The sequence below is a fragment of the Chamaea fasciata genome, unplaced genomic scaffold (assembly GCF_029207755.1).
Source record: "Chamaea fasciata isolate MVZ Bird 193981 ecotype frontalis unplaced genomic scaffold, bChaFas1.0.hap1 SCAF_5, whole genome shotgun sequence".
Taxonomy (NCBI): Eukaryota; Metazoa; Chordata; class Aves; order Passeriformes; family Sylviidae; genus Chamaea; species Chamaea fasciata.
Window position 1 is genome coordinate 52,343,466 of NW_027094090.1, and position 21,080 is coordinate 52,364,545.

General features: G+C 41.3%; 1 protein-coding gene across 2 annotated transcripts; it reads right to left on the reverse strand.

Annotated features, from left to right (window-relative positions):
- Positions 1–1,185: 1,185 nt before the first annotated feature.
- Positions 1,186–20,590, reverse strand: SAMM50 (SAMM50 sorting and assembly machinery component). Of its 2 annotated transcripts, none has more exons than XM_066183674.1 (15): positions 20,474–20,590; positions 18,658–18,768; positions 17,489–17,590; positions 16,939–17,026; positions 16,265–16,371; positions 14,233–14,363; positions 13,952–14,039; positions 13,332–13,460; positions 12,627–12,698; positions 11,471–11,557; positions 10,136–10,206; positions 9,671–9,738; positions 8,699–8,845; positions 7,467–7,608; positions 1,186–6,740 (listed from the first exon to the last, which is right to left on the reverse strand). In XM_066183674.1, exons 1-15 carry the CDS (start codon positions 20,492–20,494, stop codon positions 6,695–6,697), a joined length of 1,410 nt encoding a protein of 469 aa, XP_066039771.1. In that variant the 5' UTR covers positions 20,495–20,590; the 3' UTR covers positions 1,186–6,694. The 2 variants fall into 2 exon arrangements, with proteins under 2 accessions (XP_066039771.1, XP_066039770.1); XM_066183673.1 differs by having other exon boundaries at positions 8,699–8,848.
- Between the last annotated feature and the right edge of the window lie 490 nt (positions 20,591–21,080).

Sequence of the window (21,080 nt, forward strand, 5' to 3'; positions counted from 1 at the left end):
GGACGAGCCCCGGACACCCCCGGGGGCGGGCACCGAGCCCACCCGAGCATCACCTGCGGCCGGCCGGGCCAGCCCCCCCTCCGGGGCACCTGGTGCGCCGGAGCCACGCGGGTGCCGGGAAAAGTGGACAAAAAGCATTGCTGCAAAGCGACCCTCCCGCTCCCACCACAGCCGGACCAGGGTGGTGTTAGGCACGAAAGCACACAAAGATCAAACTTGAAATGACGTCCTTTCTTAAGAACAGTTTTATATATTCCACATTTTGCAACAGTTGGGCACAGCTGGGGGCAGACGCTCAGCACGTGCAATTTGTCAGCAATTCCTCGCCGGCTTCATTCAGGTGTGCCTCCTAATTTTGCAGCCATGCGCCCCTTCTGTCAGACCAGCCCACCTTCTCCTCCTGGCATGCTGCCGGTCAGGTCTGACATCTTTGCGGGAAGATGGAGAAGGGGGCCGTCGGCTCTGTGTTTGCCAAGCCACCACCTCCCAGGTGTCCCCGCACTGCTGCTGCCATCAGCACGGTGCGTGTGCACAGAAATGCCCCAAACCAGACGCTTGGTTGTGATCCCACAGGAAGAAGTTATTCCTTATCATTTCACAGCAGCCAGGAGCATGATAAGGGGGTTGTGGAATACACGTTAAATAGAGGTCCTGAGGAGTTTATAATGTTAGGGTCTGATCCTGTTTAAGCCCCTGAAGGGGTCCCACTGATTTTAACGGGACTGCTGGGTCCCCAAAGCCACAACCAACCTTTGTCTGTGCTCCTGCGAGCAGTCTCCCTGTCAGCAGCCGCTGCCCAACAAAGGACCGCATTCAAACCAACACAGCTTGGCTCAGGAGCTGCACACCCAGCTGATATGGGACAGATTTGCAGGCTTGACCTGACACAGAAACAACACTGCAGGACACATCCCGAGCAGAATGTAGCAGAGATTATTTTGAGTTAGTTTCACACGAGATTTAACCCGAGCTACTCCCCTCTGTCACCCAGACCCACTCTTGTCCCTCACCTCCAGCTGCTTTCTACAGTCACTCTGGCAACTAAAAGAAAAACCCAACCCAACAAGCAAAAACCAAAATCACCCAGCCCAAGCTTTCCAGTGTGACTGAGCACGAGGTCACCCAAGGGCAAGTGCCAGCAGACGGGAAGTGGAGGGCACACATGACCAGGCTGGAAAGACTCTTGAATGGCAGTGCAGACTTCTGTGAACTTTATTGAAACTGCTTCTTTGGAAGAACAAAAAGATTTCATTTCCTGCAACAACGTGTGTTGTTGCCCGTAGCAGAGGCTTTTAGACTGCAAATGAGGATTTACCAGGGGTGGGATCATTACCAGTTACAAAACCACTTTGCAAAATTAAATAATTAGCAAGGAAATCAACTGCATTCTCCTGGCATAAGCCACATGAGACCTTTTACAAGTGCAAACTTCATTTTCAGTTCATCAATAATCTGAATTCATACAAAACCCATACATTAACGTTGATCTGCATCAGGACTAGCAGAGTGGATATTTTCATTTCATAAAATGCATCCTGAAGTCTTAGATTACATTTAGCTTTAAGGCAGTGTGGAAAAAGCATTTTATCCAACCTCTGGGGGGAAAAAGCCCCATAAAAATCAATCGGTTCTCATACCAGATTTTCTTAGAATGAAATTGCAATCCAAAAACGTGTGAGTACAAACTTTGAGCAAGAAAGCAAACAAACTGGTTAATTTACACACATGGAACAAATGGTAAATAAAACTTCACTGACGCCAGTACAACACTCAAGATACAACCACTCTAAAGAAAATGTCTTTTAATAATTGAAATAAAGCCACGCCGACAGATCCATTCACCTCTGACTTTGATGTCCTATCTATAAAATGCTTCAATGTGTAGCTAAGTAGAAAAAGCATTCAGTCTATTGCAATGAAAAGGGAGGCAGAGTTGTTTGAGACAAGAGAGAGCCCATGGCAACAAAAAGTCAAATTACACTTCAGAAACACCAAAACAAAACCTGGAGCCTTTTTAAGACTCATCAAACAAATAGGACTCTTCTAAACAGGAAATGAAGAGCTTCCACTGCTGGTTTGATCAGCGTTAGTGTGCAGTGATTTAACTGGTTAATGGCCACTAACAGGGACACAGCTGCTGCTGCACCAGGTCAGTGGCCTGCAGCTCAGAGCAAGCCCAGCTACACGGTGTAAACCCTCCATAATGAATGAGAAACCAGCCCCTGCAGCCAGAAAATTCTCACTGGTACCTTCCTCTCATTAGGGATGAGATTCCTATGTATTTCTATGAGAATATATTCAATATTCCAATAATGAGTGTATATTCATTAAGAAAACTGCCAGAGCATAGACATGTAATTTTAGGGAATTAGACTAAAAATACTAAGTCTTGTTTAAAATCTGTTTTTATTTTCAGCACTGAACTGCTACTTTAATATTTAGCTGAACACTTAGAAGTCTGAATCCACATTTGCTCATTTTAACATGGCTCACCTTTTTGATAGAGGTGTTGCTTCCTTTTTTTTAACCTCATAGCACTTTGCACTGCTCTCAAAATTTTAGACTACCTGAGGTTACTGTAATTAGATGTATCACAAAATAAGAGTGACATTGAATATATGGTCTCTCTTGGACAGATATGGAAGCAAGGCAAACCCACCCACTTCTTAAACCAGCAAACCATTGCAGTCTTGTTCTATCATAACACCACCTGTACTGACTTTGGACAGATACTTTAAAGACAGAAGACACAGTAATTTTTGTTCCTGGTCTGCCAGATAAATGAAAATGTGTTGGGGGTGTGACTGCTGGGGTTTGGTTTGTTATTTGGAGTTGGTTCTTTCAGGGGGGTGGCAGGGTTAATAATGTTATTTATTAAATACTGAGGTAGGAATGTACCACCTAACTGATGCCACCGTTTTGCGTCAGAGTGCCTTCTATTATGTATTCTATTTAACTGAAAAGCTTGTACAAAGTCCATTTATTCCATGCAGATGTTGGCTCTGGGTTGCCATTTTTGCTTAACAAGAGAAGAAAGCACAGGATACACTCAACACAAAGTCTCATCCCAATCACAGTAAAATCATCCAGCAGCATTGCCGCTGCTAACAGCCATTTAGCACTGCTCTCACAAAACATACATCCACCATCTCAACAAGTTTGCCATGGTTGAGAAGCTCTGCAAAAATTTTCCTGGAAAAGATTACCACAGAAGCTGTGGCTGCAGGCTCCAGGCCTCTTGAAAACAAGACAAGAATAGCAGAACAAACTGTACTGTACACTCAAATTCTGAAATTTTGGGATTGTTTTCTTATGTTCTCCCATTCAAAGTTTAGGATAATCTTCCAGATAATCTGACCAACTCCTTAATAGTCCCACAAAGGACTCATGGTGTTTTCTTTCCCTGTACCACCACAGTAAAAATTCACACTTTTTCATGTGAGGGCTTACCCAGCCCAGAGAAGGAAGAGCCAACCTGACCTCCCCTCATTTTTCCCGGTTTGATCACACATAGGAAAGACTTGGAACACTTCCCTCAAAGGGCACAACAGGGACAGTTGTTTCTACACAGGTACTGACAAAACCAGCAGGTATTTTGCAAAGGTAGGAAGTATTAAACCTTAGTTGCTACACCTCTGCAAAGACTGGCAGCAAGACCTGTGTGAAAAAAGGCACAGAGTGACAGCAAAGGTACTTATGTTGAAGCACACTTCTGTATTATTGAGGTCAGCACTGTAATTTATTTCTAAAGCTTGTATTTTCAAATCAACAGTTATGGCCTAAATACAGCAGCAAGCCTGCCTCTTACATTCTCACAACCTCGCAGTTTCCTCTTCCACCTTCACCCAAGCCCCCTAGAAACTTACTCATTAACAGCACCTGAAAACACCAGATCTTCCAAATATAAAGAGCAATTCCAACTTTTTTATATGAGCAGAACAGCTGGAAACCACCCATGGTCTTAGAAGTGGTGATGGAAGTATTTGCCACTCTTCTGACATGCTACTGCAACCTTGCAGGCTCGTGGGTGCCCTGACACGTCACTGAGACCCTTTAAACCTGGTCCCAAAACAGTCCTCTCCTCCCCAGGCCTCCCTCAGCCCCAGAAAGGGCTGCAGGCAGTGAATTAAGACCACAGCTGAAGGGACTTGGCAAGCCTGGTGAGACCTACAGCCTCAGCACTGCTCATGTGAAATCAGGAGGCCACAAGCACATCCCAGGTGTGCTGTTTGGGGGCACTCCTTGCCACCTTGCCATCCCTAACAGGGGCATACCTGAAAAGCAAGAGCATCTTCACTACTCCACAGGTCAACTGATATCCAAAACTGTCCATTTAAACAAACACCAAGCTTCTGAATCACAGTTCTGACTGCAGGCCTTACTCCTTTCATCCTTGCAACTCAGGCCAGAAACACAACCGCCAAGAACAAGGATTCAGATCTGCCCAAAGCTGTTCTCCCACTGAGCACGACACCATCCGCTACTGGAATTCTGATTTCTACCTTATCCATTTTAAGTATCTGGGCCTGTGCAGCAGAATTTAAATTGAAATATATTAATCATACCGATATTCCATAGAAGCAACCACATAATCCAGATGCTTCTTCCAGAGGAATTCAGACAAACTTTCTGTACTGGACAGCTTTTGTGCACTTGTGCTATGCCGTAAGAAAATGTTACTTTTCAACCTAGTGCAATGCCAGTAGGAAAACAGTGACCCAGGTGGAGCCTCATGGAACATGATTTTGCTCTCTTTATCTGACTGGACAATTCTCTGGAGAGTGGCACAGGGAGGTCTGTCAGAAGATGCGCCCAAAAGGTCTCTTCAGCCATTAGCAGTTTCTTCCATTCCTCCCTTGATTCTCATAGAGTTCTCTCAAAGCTTAATTGTGGCCTGGCTGCTGTGTGGTGTGCACACTGACTTTGGGGCTCTTCCCCTAGGCCTGTTCAGCTCAGAACACTGCTGAGCGCTCTCAAACAGCCAGCTGAGCTTGGGGCTCTTGTGTCATATTAAAATATGGCACTTGAGCAGCCTTGAGTAAAACACAGTTGCACAAAATAGAACCCTTAAGGCAGCAGAACACAGCTAACTTTGAACTCCTAGGAGAAAACCCTAACAGTATTTTAGTATCTAAACATTCACATTAAAAATATTTTTATATGTCAAAATGTCGATAGTGCTGTAAAAAACTAGTAACGTTTGCTGACATTCTTAACATAGTTTCATATTTTATCTCATAACAACAAAAGAATCATCAAAAATGCTTGGTTAAATATGTACTTGCTACAGTATCTGTAAGATAAACACACCAAGAAAGTTTTTTTATATCAAACTTTGCTATTTGAAACAGCTGACTTCTGTCACTCACACCATTTTGAACATCTGTAAGCCTACTGCTGCTACTTTATAAGGAGGGAAGGATGTTCAAACAAGCAGAGCTCTGCAAATCCAGGCAGTCCAGTTTTTAGCCTTCATATTTTAGAGTATTATCAACTAAACCAGACTTAGTTACTGTATTACACCAACAGCAAACATACCAATGCTAAAGCAATGTATAAAACTGTGATCTCTTTAAGAAGAGTGGAGTCTGAGTGCTGACTTGATTGGGAATGAACTTTCATGGCAGTCCTGACATATTCAACAAAGTCAAATAGAGCACCAGCATGTCCAAAGCTGTCTTTAGCTGAGCAGAAAAAATCAGGGGGTTTAACAGCTTGTGTATTTCTGTTCTACTCCCCCAGAATCTTCTTTGTATTGTGATTTTAAACCTGCCAACACTTACTAATAAAGAAATGTGATGTAGATACAGGGAAAGTGCACTCCAAGTTCAGATTCTCTCAGCATGACCAGACAGAGTTGATACGTATAAAAATAATCAGTATGCAACTACCTCCAAAGATCTTAGGACCAAAGTAGTGAACAAGTCCATCCTTATAAACTGGGATATACCCAAAGTGATAAAGCCAGAGGTGACTTGGAAGTGAAATTATCACCTCAACAAGTCAGGAGAGAGACACAAAGAGAAACCAGGTAATTTCACAGGTTCATATGTCTGGAGTCACTTTTTGCAACTGCTACAAAAAGCAACTGCTTTTGCAAGACATAAATCAACAGCTTTGCTGAGAGTATTAAAACACTCAAAGTTCAGAGCCCTGAACCTTTCAAAATTATAATTTTAGTATTTACTATGCTAGACAGATGAATTTTTACAGAATGCAATTCAGATTGTAGGAGGCATTTAAACAGAGGTGATTTACAATAGTGAAATATATTCAAATCACAACATTTTGATTCATTTAGAACCATTAAAATGGTATCATTTTTGACTCATAACAGCTTTTTCAAAGGCTTGTGGTTGGAAAAGGGAAGGCTGTGCAGACCAATAAAACTCTAACGATATGAACCATATCCAAGAGCCAATATCTGGCACAACTCTAATACTTCAAGTAAAAACCAACAACTAAAAGCTGTAAGATGGACTCCCACAAGCACTCTCCCATCTTTGATAAGAATCAGAGCTACAATGAACCTTTAGAGCATAATTATTTAATGTAGTTTCTTGTGGAGTCCAAGAGGTAAATCACTCAGCTGTGTATCTGCATTTCAAGGAACAAAGACCATTTTGAAGTATGTTACAGTCTTGATTTCATCTCCGGAGCACAATTTCATTTAGCTACGTAAAATATTTCTGTATTATAGAAATCTTATTCCTGCTCCAAACTGAACACCGTCACATACCCTGAAAAGAAACAAACAACAAAAAGTGTAAGTGATACATACTGATGAAACGAAAATCAATACTCCTTATCCCCAAATTCTCAAGGTTTTAGCTGATAAAGGCTTTTTAAAATAAACGTTTTGACAATTTGTCATACATATGGAGCATTTACACTTCCAAATAAAGCCTGTAATTTTGAAATTGCTATTATACATTCACATTGCCCATAGAAACATAATCCTGTTCCTGTATGAAAGACTGAATATCTCACACAATATTCACAGACAAGAACAGGCCTCCTGAAGTTTTATATTGCATATTACAATATTTGCTTGATGCAGGATAACTGGTTGCTAACAAATTAATTTGTTCTTCTTTTCTCTTTTTCTATAAACTTGTTTTTGTTTTCCAAGCAAAGACATTAAACTAGGTATTTATCAAAGACATCAAATGAGGCATTTATCCAATCATTTGGGTTTAGAAGGCTTAAGAAAACCCCCACAAGAAATGAAGCTGCTGCACAGCTATTTGCACATATCAACAGCTGCTCTCAAGATAAATGAATCTGGCACTTGAGAAGCTAAGTTTTAACCCAACTGTGAAACCAAGGTGAATAAAGCAGGCTGGGAAAGCAGCACCAAGACATCTCTGCTGGTATGGACTAAACAAAACCACAAGGCAGAGCTCTCTCTGAGAAAGCAGACAGGAGTGCAGGGACCTCTAGAGAAGCTGGTGTACCAAACCAACCTGTCTCCAGCCTGTACTCCCATGGGGAAGCAGTAGTTGAGCTCCAGCCTGGCGATGTTTCCCAGGCGCAGCACTATTCCAGCGCCGTAGGACCAGCGGATGCACTCTGCCAGCCTCTGCAGGTGTGCCCTGGGACCCTCACCTGCAGGCAAACACCAAGGGATCAGCAGCAAAGCAAGAGAGCAGAACTAGAACAAACATACTGGGATTTCAGCTGGACTGTTGACTGGTCTCTATGTCCCACTATAGGGCACCTACTAGCAAGAAGGAGGAAATGAATGTTAAAGACTTCAGTGTCTTTACTGCTCCCCTCCAGTACCAGAAAGAAACTTACAGGAAAGGTGGAGAGACTCTATTGAAAAGGGTCTGCAGTGACAGAACAAGGAGGAATGGCTTCACACTGACACAGAGGAAGTTTAGACTGGATATTGGGAAGAAATTGTTCCCTGTGAGGGTGGTGAGGCCCTGGCACAGGTTGCCCAGAAAAGCTGTGGCTGCCCCATCCCCAGGATTGTCCAAGGCCAGGTTGGATGTGGCTTGGAGCAACCTGGGACAGTGGAAGGTGTCCCTGCCCATGGCAGGTGGGAGAACAAAATGAGCTTTAAGGCCCCTTCCAACCTAAACCATTCTGGGATCCTATTTTATGATTTAGTGGATCTCTACTATTTTTAAGTTGATTGAAGTATCTCCCTCCCATATGGATGTCACCTGTCATACATCAAGTAAGGCAGACATCAAATATCACTATATTCTAAAACTGACTGAAATTATATTGAAGAACCATACATTAATGCACTAAAACGTATCCTGAACAGAGTTAGGGATGGCGGAAAAAGAGCCCCATCAGCTACCACACCCTCATCTAACGCCACCACTTTTTCTTTAGTTCACCCCAGTACGCACCAGAACCCTACTAAAACATCAACTTTCATTCTCCCTTCAAAATGGTGTGAGATAGCAAGTGTTAGTTACACACTGGTCTGCAAACATCACCTGTTCACAGACACTACCATTAACCTCCTGGCTTTTTTTCCTTGTGCTGGAAATTATGGGGAGAGCTAAATAAACTACTGGCAATCTGTCAAATATAAAAGTTAAAAGCAGCAGATTTTTGACAGGCACCAAAATATAAGCAGTAAACAAAGTGATTCTGAGTGAATAGACACAGAACAACTCCCCTTTTTACTTTTATATAAAGAAAAAAGGGGTTTTTTTAGTCTTTTGAGTCTTACCATAGTTGAGATTGCACAGATTTCCAGCATTAAGGAAGAAATGTGTTCGGAAAAGATCTCCAAACCCTCCACGGCCAGGCCGGAAAGGCAGAGGGGTGTAGAGGTGCACCCCTCCAGCCCAGTAGGCTTCTCCTCCCAAATAATCACCTGCTTGGGCAAAATGTTGGAATAAAGGCATTTACTGTGGAACGTATTAAAAGAATCACTTGTTAAAGGTACAAAAACACATCTGTAAGTTGTTTCACATTCCATAAGTTTACATTCCACTTCTACCCTTTACAACTCTTCCCATTTGCTTCCAATCCCTCCAAACTCACTCTTTCAAACTATTAGTTTGAAAAATGAGCATTTCCACATTTCTTTAAACTGTCCAAGGGAAGTGTACTTTTCTTCCTTCCCTCACCAGAACAGCCTGAGGCAGGCACCCACCCATGGAGTTCATCAGAATTACCACCTGACCACCTCTGCAATACTTTCTTTGGTTTTAAAAATGGGCAATTCATAAAACTGAACAACTAACTTCAAAAGGAACTGGATATTGAATCCACTGATAACAGCAGAGTAAGGAATGGAACAGAAGAAGCTCCTGGCCCTCCAAACGCCTCTGTTGAGGAGATTATCTTTCCCCTAAGTTACCTGAACACAGGTTGTATCAAACAAACTGTTGCTTTAACCATGTTTTGGTAACTTTTCCAGCTTGAAGGTTGCTTACTAATTAAAATGACACACTGGAAGTGTGCAAGTATGAACACACACATGGTTTACAAAATCAGTAATTAATCACAGCTTAGCTAAGAACTACCTGGCTTTATCCCATTGTGAACTGATCTGTAACAACAGATCAAAGCCATAACACTTCTCAAAGTACAGAATGAGTGCAGTTATTTTCAGGTTATACAAAGTTTAAGGACTCTCTGTGACACACTAATATTTACAGTATTGTCAGAGGAGAGGGATTTCAAAGTGTCAGACCTTCACTCTGGGGTCCAATGCTGTACATACTGAATCCACGCACACTTGTTGGTCCACCAAGGTAAAACCTAGTGAATACAGAAAAATTTAATGCTTCACTTAAAGGTAACTTTGTAACAGATTTAGTAATGTGATCTTTAAACACCAGCATCAGAAGGCAAAAGTGGCTACAGAGTGAACAGAGTCACGACATGGTTTTGTGTCTGAATAAACCTATGCCTGCTACAGAATTTTGCAGGTGGTAAATACCATTTTGCAACCATAAATACGGGCAGCAGAGCTATTACACAGCAAATTATAAATTTTTACCAGCCCAATATGAAAATGGCTTGAGTATGAACATGCAATTGTAGCTAACTACAAACATTTTATTCTCCTCAGAACTACTACTGTTTTTCTCTTATGCAGTTTTCTATATACAATACCTCTGTTGACTGGAAAAAAAGCACCATTTGAAAAACTTGCCTGTCAGCTATACTGGATGGCTTGTCTCCAATAGGTACCAGCATTCCACCCCAGAATGATGCTGAAACAACCTTTGGAGAGAAAAACAAGTTGTTTATTAGTATTTATTCCTCAGGCAGAGCTCCCATCAGTCCCCCGGAGTTACAGCTGCTCAACCCTGTGGATATAACACCCTGTACGGTGGGTTTGCAACAGGATTTTTAGGAAACTCTTGATGGCTGCTGCCCTCTTCCTTTTATGCAGTGTTCTGCCTTGAAAACATCAATACAGCACATTTGAACCAAATGCTACCTCCACAACAGCTTTAAGGGAGCACTCAACCTCATCCAGCACCTCGTCTTGAGAATTTTCATGTCTCGAATTAAGACAACACTGCTGCCATCAATTATTCCTGGCAATTTGAAACCCACAGGAGACTGAGTCCAACAAGCAGCTGCCAAAAATGTACAATTATGATCTGTCTGTAAATTAACCTTATAATTACATAAAACCACCGTCTGCAACTCACTATACTGACATCAAATAGACAGAGTTACTCCTTATCTATAAAAAGTAATTCTTGCAACTCAAATCACAGAAATAAATAGATTAAATCATTTGCTTGCTGCCTGTGTGCCAGGTAGAAGTATTACTGATAGACAGTGAGATCTATTGTCGATATCTTTGGGATAGAAATTATTTTAACCCCTGACTTTTAAATCTTCCTGATGAAGTTGTTGTTTAATTCCCCATTCACCTCTGAGAATTTATTGCACTATCTCCATGTGATAAAAAATGTCTTTCTAAATGCAGTTAGAAATATTCCTGGGATATGCTGAAATTCTTATTTCAGTTTTTCAATATTTCAATTCAAAACCCTATTTCCACCTAATACTAAAACAATGCTGGTGAAATCTTCCCATTTTTCCCAATAATCTTACACACAAGAAACAATTACATGCTATGACAAGATGAATAGTTATATATTCATCATTTCAATTAAAAAGAAAATTATACAAGATTATACAGAATATTCACGAAGGTTTCAAAACTTCTAAGTTCTTCAAAAACTTCCAAGGACTTTGAAAAATCCGTCCTAAGGAAGACCACAAAGAACAGACATGACCAGCATTACTTCTGGAAGGAAAATCATTCAGATTTTGAATGAAACAAGTTCTCTCCAAAATTCCCACCTTTCAAGTGATTGTGCACAGTTAAAAATAAATTGAGTTATCTACACCAGCCATTTTTCACAACCTTTTTCCTAATCAATTTTGAAAAATTATCATAAGACATAGATTTAATAGTCCCAGAAAAATCTCAGGTCAATTACTAAAATATCTTTAAGAAAATTACCGAATCCCAGAGAAGTTGCTTATTCAACTGCAATTCAAAATCCTCTTTCAGAAAGGTCACATCTCCACCTGTATAGCCAGCCAGCTCCTGCAAAGACATAAATTTATGGAAGTTGCAACAGGTATTACATGTTTCTTTCCTCTAACAGTTCAGCATGTGTGCACCAGCATAGGCAGTGTTTTTCTTTACAAGAAATACAGAAACACTGACATGGTGAGGAGGCTGAATTTTGGACTGAGGCATGCACAAACCTCAGAATAATGAGCAGCATTTTTTCCTGTTCCAAATATTAAACTAAACTATTGCCTTCCAAGCCATTTTGTAAATGAAGGCAAGTAGAATGAAGCCAGAAAATTCAGCACCAAAAACCAAGACTGTATTTCCCTAGATCTGAGAAGATTTCATGTGGTAAAGAAAGGAATGACACAATTTGTTATTTTCAGCTCTCATGAAGTGACTGAACTAACTCAGTGTTAGAGGCAGGATCTAACAAATGACACAGTACCTAAACCCTGAATTACAACCACTTTTCTCACTCACAACAGTTCACTGCTGTTTTTAGTTCCAGTGGCACTTCAAATCTGGTCCTAAAGCACTAAAGAAATGAATGCTTCTGAAGTATTACCCAAACAGCAGAAGAGCCAGCTTTCAGAAAGGCTCTGATTGTAACAAGAGGGAAAAGCATTTTCTGTGCCAGAATGATACATGCATATGCCTTGGAGAGTCATTTTTACCTAATCTTTCATTTTTAACTCTCAGACTCAGAAATTTTGTAAGCAGCAACAGGACTGTAGCCTGGTAATCTGTGATGACAGTGTTAGAAAAGAAGGGCTAATTAATACCCACTGAAAGTGTAGTGCAAATACTATCAGGGATAGTGTCTCTCAGCTAATAAATAATTTAATGCTGATGGAGAGGCTGTGCTCTTTGACTAATGGCATACAAATGAAAATTTTCTACCCTAAAAAAGGTTCATAATTTTAAAAGGCACACTCAGAAAACAGAAAATACAATTACCAGTCTGCATTATCTCCTAGTCAATTTTAGATTGATTTCTAACTTTAGACATTTTTAACATGAACATCAACTAGATAAATTAAGACTTACTAGAACACACAGACAAACCCCAATAACAGCACAAGTGATTCAAAGCTACCTGATTAATTTTCAGCAGAGCACCTCGTTTTGGCAAGATTGAGGAGTTCCGGGAATCAATTACCATGGCATGCTGAAAAGAACAAAAAACTTTGTGTTACGTTCTCGTATCTGTATATATCTCGTATCTCGGAGTGACACCATTATTTTCCTTCCAAAACACTGCAAACAGTGGAAGACAACCACAGCTCCAGCTAAGATTAGTGTAGCTACATGGATTTGGGAACAATATCCCTACAGACTGGCTTTGTTTGACATTTACAGGCCACAAGAAATGCAGACATTTGTACGTTCTGCCCATGGCATGCACCAGAAACAGAGCAGCAGCCCAACTGCAACCCACCAACTTGCAAAGAATTTATCTCTTACAGTCTGTAGGCTGCAAGTGAAAGATGGCAAGTGACCAGCAACTGGAATGTTTACAAAAGGCTTAGGATGAGGAAATTTACTCTTCCTGTCTGCTACAAAACAAAGCAATTCTGCAAAAAGAGGTGGCAGGTGAGACAGAGGAAGAACAAGCCAAAGCCTAACAGTCAACTGTGATTCCTTGTTCTCCCTTTGGGCTTCCAGGATTACTCCATGGCAATGACCAAACACAGCAAAAGATGTCTGAAGGAAAACACATTCCTTCCAGAGACAAAAAGTTCATTTTGTATCACTCCTAAGAATGAGATGAATTTAAAATATTATCATGAAAAAGCCTTACAGAGAGAGAAGATTTTAGAGAGTGTCCACTTTCCTCTCGAACAGAAAAGGATGCTGTTCTAGCAAGGCAGCCAAGCTCTCTCCACACACCTTCCCACTTCACTGTGTGATTGGTCTTCCAGAGGGGAAACTATAAGAAAGAATTGAGAAAGTCATGAAAACAGTTGTTACAAAATAAAAATAAGTATTTTTTATATTTGACTCGATGGCTTTCTTCCCAAACTTTCCGAAACAGAGAGAAACCCTTTTCGATTTCAGAGTTATGCTAATTCTGCTCCAGCCAAGAGAGTTAGATGCACAATAATTAATCCATTCCAAATGAAAAATAGCTTGAATTGGGCTGATACAGTAAGCTAGGCAGCCAGCTGCCTCTCTGAAATGATAATTTAAAAAATTGAAGAAAAACATATTGGCATTTTTGTATGGCCAAAATGAGATTGAATTGTAAGAAAAAGTCCAAGGTGCACGACCTCTGTCATTTTCAAATCACTGACCTCTTTCAAATAAAGAGAAGTCAGCCCTGTGAAGGAGTGATTCAATCATTCCAAAAGTATACCAAGTATTTCCAAGAGCTCAACTGAAATGTAAATGAAGCATGTGTTGTACTTGTGCTACACTCACATTTAATTCTGTTGATACTCCTCTGTCTGTTTCTCGAAGGGAACTCCAAGGGAACTGTCCAGTTACTTTGTATACATTAACTGAAAAACTGAAACACAACATTAGTGGTAGGTTTGAAAGACAAAAGGTACAACTCTGAATAATCACAAAAATTTAAGTTACCAGCTCTGTTACCACACCCTCAGGAAAGAATAAATGTAATTTTTACTTAATGGAAGATCTTATTAATTGTTTTATATTCCTTCACTAAAAATAGAAGTAGTGAAAAATGCATCCCCTACTTTCTTTCAAAGTTCCCAGGCCGTGGTTTGAAGAAGGACAGGCCGTACGAAGTTTCCTTTGTTCCATAGGAGAACTGGAAGGTCACCTTTTCTGCACGTCCCAAGAGGTTTGGAAACTTGAGCCCAAGCACCTACAGAAAAAAAACAAAGAAACTCCCAAAACACTAGACAAGCAAACAAAAACCTCCCCACATCACAACATTTTATATCATTTGCTGTCTAGCATCTTAATCATATGCTGAAGGCAAGGAAATTGTGAGAATTAGAAATTAAGATATTTAAAAATACTTTTAACTGAATGTGTTTTTTTTCTCTGATAGTTTTCTCTCTGCACTGGCAGAGAGGGCAAGATACAATCAGTGCCAAAAAAGTGCAAGATAAAAGCCAACAGTGCAAGATACAATCAAACATCCAAATTACATTGCTGTTCAGTAGCTGTTGACTTAATCTGCACTCTCACTGAGCCAGCCATCAGTACTGATGTTACTTCAAGCAAAATCTCCATCCTGTCTCAAAGCCCTGGAGAACAAATCTTTGGCACAACAAGCAGCTGCTCTGCCACTGCAGACCACCCCCCCCCATTGATCCTCAGGAAAAAATCCTGTCAGGGAGGGCTCATCAGAACCAAAGCAAGGGAAAATTATCACTATGGAGCCACTTCCCTGTAGTCTTGTTTGGAGCAACAAGATCCTTTTGCAACTGGACCTGATGGCACTACAACACAATCCTACAATTCCCCAGCAACTATGGAAACACTTCTGCCTATTCTGACAGCTCTTGGCCCTCTGGCAGAAAAACTGGAGCAGGTTTCCTCCCTACACAGACACTACCACTGCACTATTGTTGTGTGTTCTATTGCAAAAGAATACTAATAACCTCCCAAATCCTGACTGCCTTTGTCTGACAGCTGTTGGAAGCAAACCAGTAACCTGAGCTTTGTAATGATGGTTATTATGCCATCAAGAGAAAAGGCTTTTAGTATGAAGTACCAGATGTATAAGTTTCAGCTGAATTTAAGGGATTAGAATAAATATATCTATTCAACTCTTAAGGAAACATAATCTGTGTTGCCAATATCAGTGTATACAAGTCATGCTTTTGGAGCATTCACAAGTTTTACTGCTGTGATAAATTAAAATGAAATAGAAGAAGCTGAGCACAAAAAGAGAACCCCAAGCAGCTTCCAGTCAGTTCTGAGCAGCACTGGAAGCAGCAGGTAGGATTCCCTGCTGGTTTGCTTCAGGCCACAACACGCTGGACCTGGCTCCTGCCAGTGGAGCTGCATAAGCAGCTCTCAACTCACCCAGTTCCAGCCCTCCTTGCACATGCAAAACACCATCACCTGAGTCATGTGGGAACTTATCCAGGTTAAAAATACCCCTAAGAGGAAAAGGATCAGTCCCTTGATCTAGCTTATCCACCAGCCCCAGGCACAGCTGCCCTGTGCAAGCGAGAAGGCAAAAAAGGGGTGCAGGATGAGCAGCTGAAAGCACAATCTGCTCACAGACCAGCAGTACAGCTGGTACTTCCTGTGGCAATTGGTAAATATTGTTCACACAAGATTTTAATCTGATCCATCCTTAATTGAATCATATGGAAACAAGTTCCAAAGTTTGCAGAATTTGTGAAAACCTTGCATTCTACAGCCCCAAATAACTGATACTGGGCTGAAAGACAAAAACAAGAACAATTTCTAAGTCAAAGATAAAGCTTTTTGACTAAGAAAAATACTTCAAGTATATCTCACAGAAACAAAATGCCAAATTCCTTATCAGTCTCTCCAGTAGATGAAACATCTTAAATAGTAGCAAGAAATAACTGGAGAAGTTTCAAGAATTAAAAAACTAACATGCTGAGCTGGAAGCTACAGCATTGTCCCCCAGCTCAAGATAGGCTTTTGCTGAATGAAAGCCTGACACAAAGGCCTGACAAAGCCTTAGTTAGGCTGGATCTCCAAACTCCTTCCTAGGCTTGAAACTGAAAGTAAGAGGAAGATCAAAAGACATTACTAATAATTTGAAATAATCCATACCATGCTGCCTTCATTGTTGCCAACCATGGTGTTATAGCTCCCAGTTAACCTTCTCAATTCCGTTACCTCAAAGGTCACATCTAAACCATTTGGAAGGGCATCATCTCCTAAAGAAACAAATGAAGTGCATGTTATCCCTAAAGAGTTATTTTTAAAACTGCACACAGGAGGTTACTTGAATTATCTGAAAATTCAGTTAAGGCATGATAAAAGTCTATGTTGCAAAGTGGAAATGGCTTGAGAAAAGGATGTTTGGATGTTTGTTTGATTCAATCATAGGATAACTGGCTTTAATCTTTAAATGTCAATGTGATGTGCAGTACGAGTACAGGACAAGTTTTTGAGCTTTCCCTCATACGTTCCTTGAAACTGTGGATTAAGGAAAGTTTACCGTAATTATTTTAAGTGCTGAAAATTCACTCATGGACAAGTAATATTTAAATACGCATACATATATATTCAAACACACGCAAATAGATTTCCTTCACGGGGATAACCGATGTAGATACATTTGTATCCACAGCACATCCACGTGTTCATTTAAAATATATATATAAGGGTATACAAGACTAAGTTACACACACAAAAAATGTCCAGCCTATTACACAGGGAAATATATATTACAGGTATGAATATATGAGAAAAAAGGTGAGGATTAAGGAGGGAATACACACCATGACAGGTGTCAATCAGAACATCCACCTGTCTAAAGATTCCAAGACGAAGCAACTTCTCACGAGCTTCATGTGATTTTCTCATCACCTAGAGCAGGAGAAAAGTAGCTCAGTCATAGAATCAGAGGATATTTGGGTTGGAAGGGGCTTTCAAGATTAACTAGTCCCTTTGAGCCTTTCAGGTTAAAAAATAACAAGGATAAATCAGTTAACATGCAGCTAAGTTCTAAAATATTCACAGATTTTGTATATAAAGAAACATGTGTGCACCTTCAAAATAGAACACTACCACTTTAATACTTGCATCTGCAGAAATAATTTAAACCCAGAGCATGTGGCTCAATAACTTCATGCCTTTTGTTAGTTTGCTTCCTAATTACTTTAGTAGTTCAAACTATTACTCAAATAGGTTCCAGTAGTTAGAACTTATTTAGGGGGCTCTTGACAGAGTTGCCCCATGCCTGAAGTGAATAGCCCAAAGCAGAAAAAGGAGAGAAAAAAATTTAATTAATTATTAAACAGCAAGTCTGTTATTCACTGCAACACTTACATCAATGAGATTTTTTGCCTTGAAAACATCAGCAATTTCATACATGATGATGTCATCTTTGGTCCTTCCAAGTCCATCGAAGTGTACATGCTGAACCACCACCTAAACACAACAAATCTTCACACACAAGTACTGGATTTGCATCTAATAACAAGGATCAAGGTCACCAATGCACAAAAATCACTCTGAGAAACCCTGGTGATTCCTTGGGCTAATTCCTGCTAACCTACATTATCAGAAATCAGTGCTATCTAAGATTCTGGGGCACTGTTCCCATAACAGAAAAATGAGAGAAAAGAGATCTCCAACACCCAAGCTAACACTGGTTGTAGCAGAAGAAACCCTGACAGACTGCAGCTGCTGGAGTTTTAGTTGTAAATGTTCTATGGACAGAGAAGCAACTGAAGAAATCACACAAGTATTAAGTACATAAGACAGAATTATGTAGTTACTTGACTGATTTTGTAGTTGTTTGATACTTCTTTTACCAGCTATACATAAGCAAAGAATTAAAAGAAGAAAATCAAACAAGTGTACAAGCCACGAATATTTAAACTCTATTAAAATCACCACTACTACAGAAGCAGTGCAGTTTCAAATGCAGCTGAAAATCACTCCCATCATGAGATTTTATACTTGCATCTTGATACATAATCACCTGAGACAATTTTACTGCAAAAAATCCCAACACCTTCCACGCTACCCAGTACAAATGGACTACAGAGATTGCATTTCCCTCATTTCTCCAACCTTTTCAGTGAATTATAATTTTAGGGGTAAATCTCAAAAAGAATATGCTTACAATAGCTGTCAAGGATTGGAACAGGCTGCCCAGAGCAGTCACCATCCCTGGGGCGATTAAAAACCATGTGAATGTGGCACCTGGAACATGGTTTAGTGCTGGACTTGGCAGTGCAGGGTTAACAGTTCTGTGATCTTAGACGTCTTTTTCAACCTAAACAATTCTATGATTCTATTCCAGAGTTTGTGAAAGAGACTATGCAGATTATACTACCTCAATCAGAAATATCTGTATGACTCTATGGATTCATGTATAGTAAAACAGCAAAATATCAGCAACCTACTATTACTGCCAGTTGCTTAAAAAAACCCCACCAAGGTGTTTATTTCTCTCCACAAAAAAATCAGGATATTGCTCAGGCACTTACATCTTTGTTTTCAAGAATTTCCTGCTTGGTGTCAGGTTCAACTTCAAGCAGATCAGTTTCCTCTCCCAAGGCACCAAAGTCTGGCCCAGCCATTGGAAGAGGCTCCAAACTCTGAAAGCATAAAAGAAAACTGCATTTAACAGGGTACACAGATTTGCGATTTGTGCCTTTTGTAAATGAGAAAAACACGTGGTTCTCAACAGCGCACTCATCAAATCCTAGGGAAAAAAGCAAAAGAGAACTAAAATGAAAAGCAAAAAAGCAAATGAGAACTAAAGAACACTTGACACCTACCTGCTTGCTCAAATTTTTAACAAAAGCTAAATAGCTTCCACATTGAATGATTTCTGAAAAATACTCTGCATTCTTCAAAAAAATAGCTTTAACTTTTAAGATAAGCTTCCTATGTAAAAAAGAATTCCACCTTCTTAAAAAAAATCAGGCTGTCACATTTCCGGTTTAGTTTTTAGGAGGTAGAAGAGTTTGAATGTCGAATAGAATAAAAAGGGTGTTCTCAGAATGTTAGTTTGTTTTGCATGTATTTATTTGCCTTTATATTTCAGTATTTCTTTTAGAAGTAACCTTTCAAATAAAGCTTGAGAACCTCAGGCTCTGACCATCAGAGCCAAACAGTTTAATCAAACACAGCATGGCTTTATTTATTATACCTGAAAAAGTCCTAAAATGAGACTTATCAGAATAGCTGCATTCCTGAATAACAAATTACTGTTGCATATCAAAATCCAGTTAAAGGAAGACAGAAGCTTCTCCCACTGTCACAATTTTCAGGCAAGTGTGAAGCACTCTGTATCCACACAACACCGTCTAGCAGTTAACACCACAGATGGACACAAAACAGAGAATACAAGCGAAAAATCTCGAAACAGAAATTACATTAGTCATGGTATTTATGTACTGTGGAGCCTTAACTGAAGGCAGCTCCCTGCAGCTGTTCTTCAGCCTTAAAACTGAACACTTAGACCTCTACATTCCTTGTATAAGCACTGGTAGATGGTTTTGGAGAGTTGTGTATCTATTAACGATGATTTCAGGCATGTGAGGCCCTCAGCAGTCTCCAAGCAAAGCAAAGCTTCAGCCTCCAAGGGGCGCTTCTCTTTGCACTGTGTTTTTTCAGCTACTTGCTTTTGGGTTTGGTTTGGGTCGTTTTTATTGTTTTCATCTCCCCAGTCTCATTCTTGCCAGCCCACCCCCCTGAGGAGATCAGCTCTGGGAAAGCCTTAGCAAAGACCTGAAAAAGACCCAGGTTTTCAATAGGAGGAAATGTTGTACTTAGTAAGAAATTTTTGTTCCCTGTGAGGGTGGTGAGGCCCTGGCACAGGTTGCCCAGAGAAGCTGTGGCTGCCCCATCCCTGGAAATGTCCAAGGTCAGGTTGGACGGGGCTCGGGGCAACCTGGGCTAGTGGCAGGTGTCCCTGCCCATGGCAGGGGGGACGTGTGACCAATGACCCATAAGGGTCGCTTCCAAGCCGTCAGTATCTACGATCCTAAAAAAAACACCCAGGTATGAGTGGGAAGGGAAGGCGCCTCCGAGCACCGGCACGGGCTCCGACGCCTTCTCCCTGCCCCGGCCCGACTGTGGCAGAAGCGGCGGGCTCGGCCCGCGGAGCGGCTGAGGCGGGACACGGTCCCCGACGGCAGCCCCGGCCCGCTCCGGCCGCGGCCGCGCTCTGCCCGGCCCGAAGGTCGCAGCGGGGAGCGCGGGGCCCCGCGACCTTCGGGCGGCCCCGGGGCGAGTGCCCGGGTCCCTCCCCCGGCGGGTCCCGCCCCGGCCGACACCCAGGGCCCCGGCGCTCACCCGGGCGTGCACGGTGCCCATGGCGGCGGCGGCGCGGCCTCAGCTGCTCCGGCGGACTCGGGGCGCTCAGGGCCGCAGCGCGGGGGCGGCCATGACGGCAGCCCCGCCCGGCGCCCATTGGCCGGGGCGGCGGAAAGGGCGGGGCCAGGGGAGCGCTTCCGGCAGCTGAGCGTCACCAAACCCCGGGAACGCGGCCCCAACCCGGGGAGTTCGCCCTTAATCCACGGATTCACCCCGAACTCACTTGTCTGTTCCACCCTAAACCTGCGGGATTCACCCCAAACGCTCGTGCGTCATCCCAAACCCACGGGATTCGTCCCAAACCCGGGGAATCAGATTGGGCACTTCCAACTGAAAGCTCCTGTTGTAAATTACTTAAAATTGTTAGTATTGTGACAACTACTATTATTACTACTCTTATTTTACATTAAATTGTTATCTTTAGATTTTTCTGTACTTCATTTTTATATTTGTATTATATATTTATAGATAATTATACATTAGTTATACATTACTGATGTATTTTATATCGGTTTTAAAGTATCTCTAATAAATATTTTAGTGTTATCTTCTGCCATTCATAGAATATTTAATAGGTTATTACATG

Excerpts from the sequence above, each read along its gene's own strand:
- SAMM50 (XM_066183673.1), bottom strand. The coding sequence starts at position 20,494 with ATGGGCACCGTGCACGCCCGG. Across the intron at positions 17,027-17,488 it reads AGGCAAAAAATCTCATTGAT|GTGATGAGAAAATCACATGA; the intron begins GTAAGTGTTGCA and ends CTCCTGCTCTAG. Across the intron at positions 6,741-7,466 it reads GGAGTACAGGCTGGAGACAG|GGTATGTGACGGTGTTCAGT; the intron begins GTTGGTTTGGTA and ends GTTTCTTTTCAG.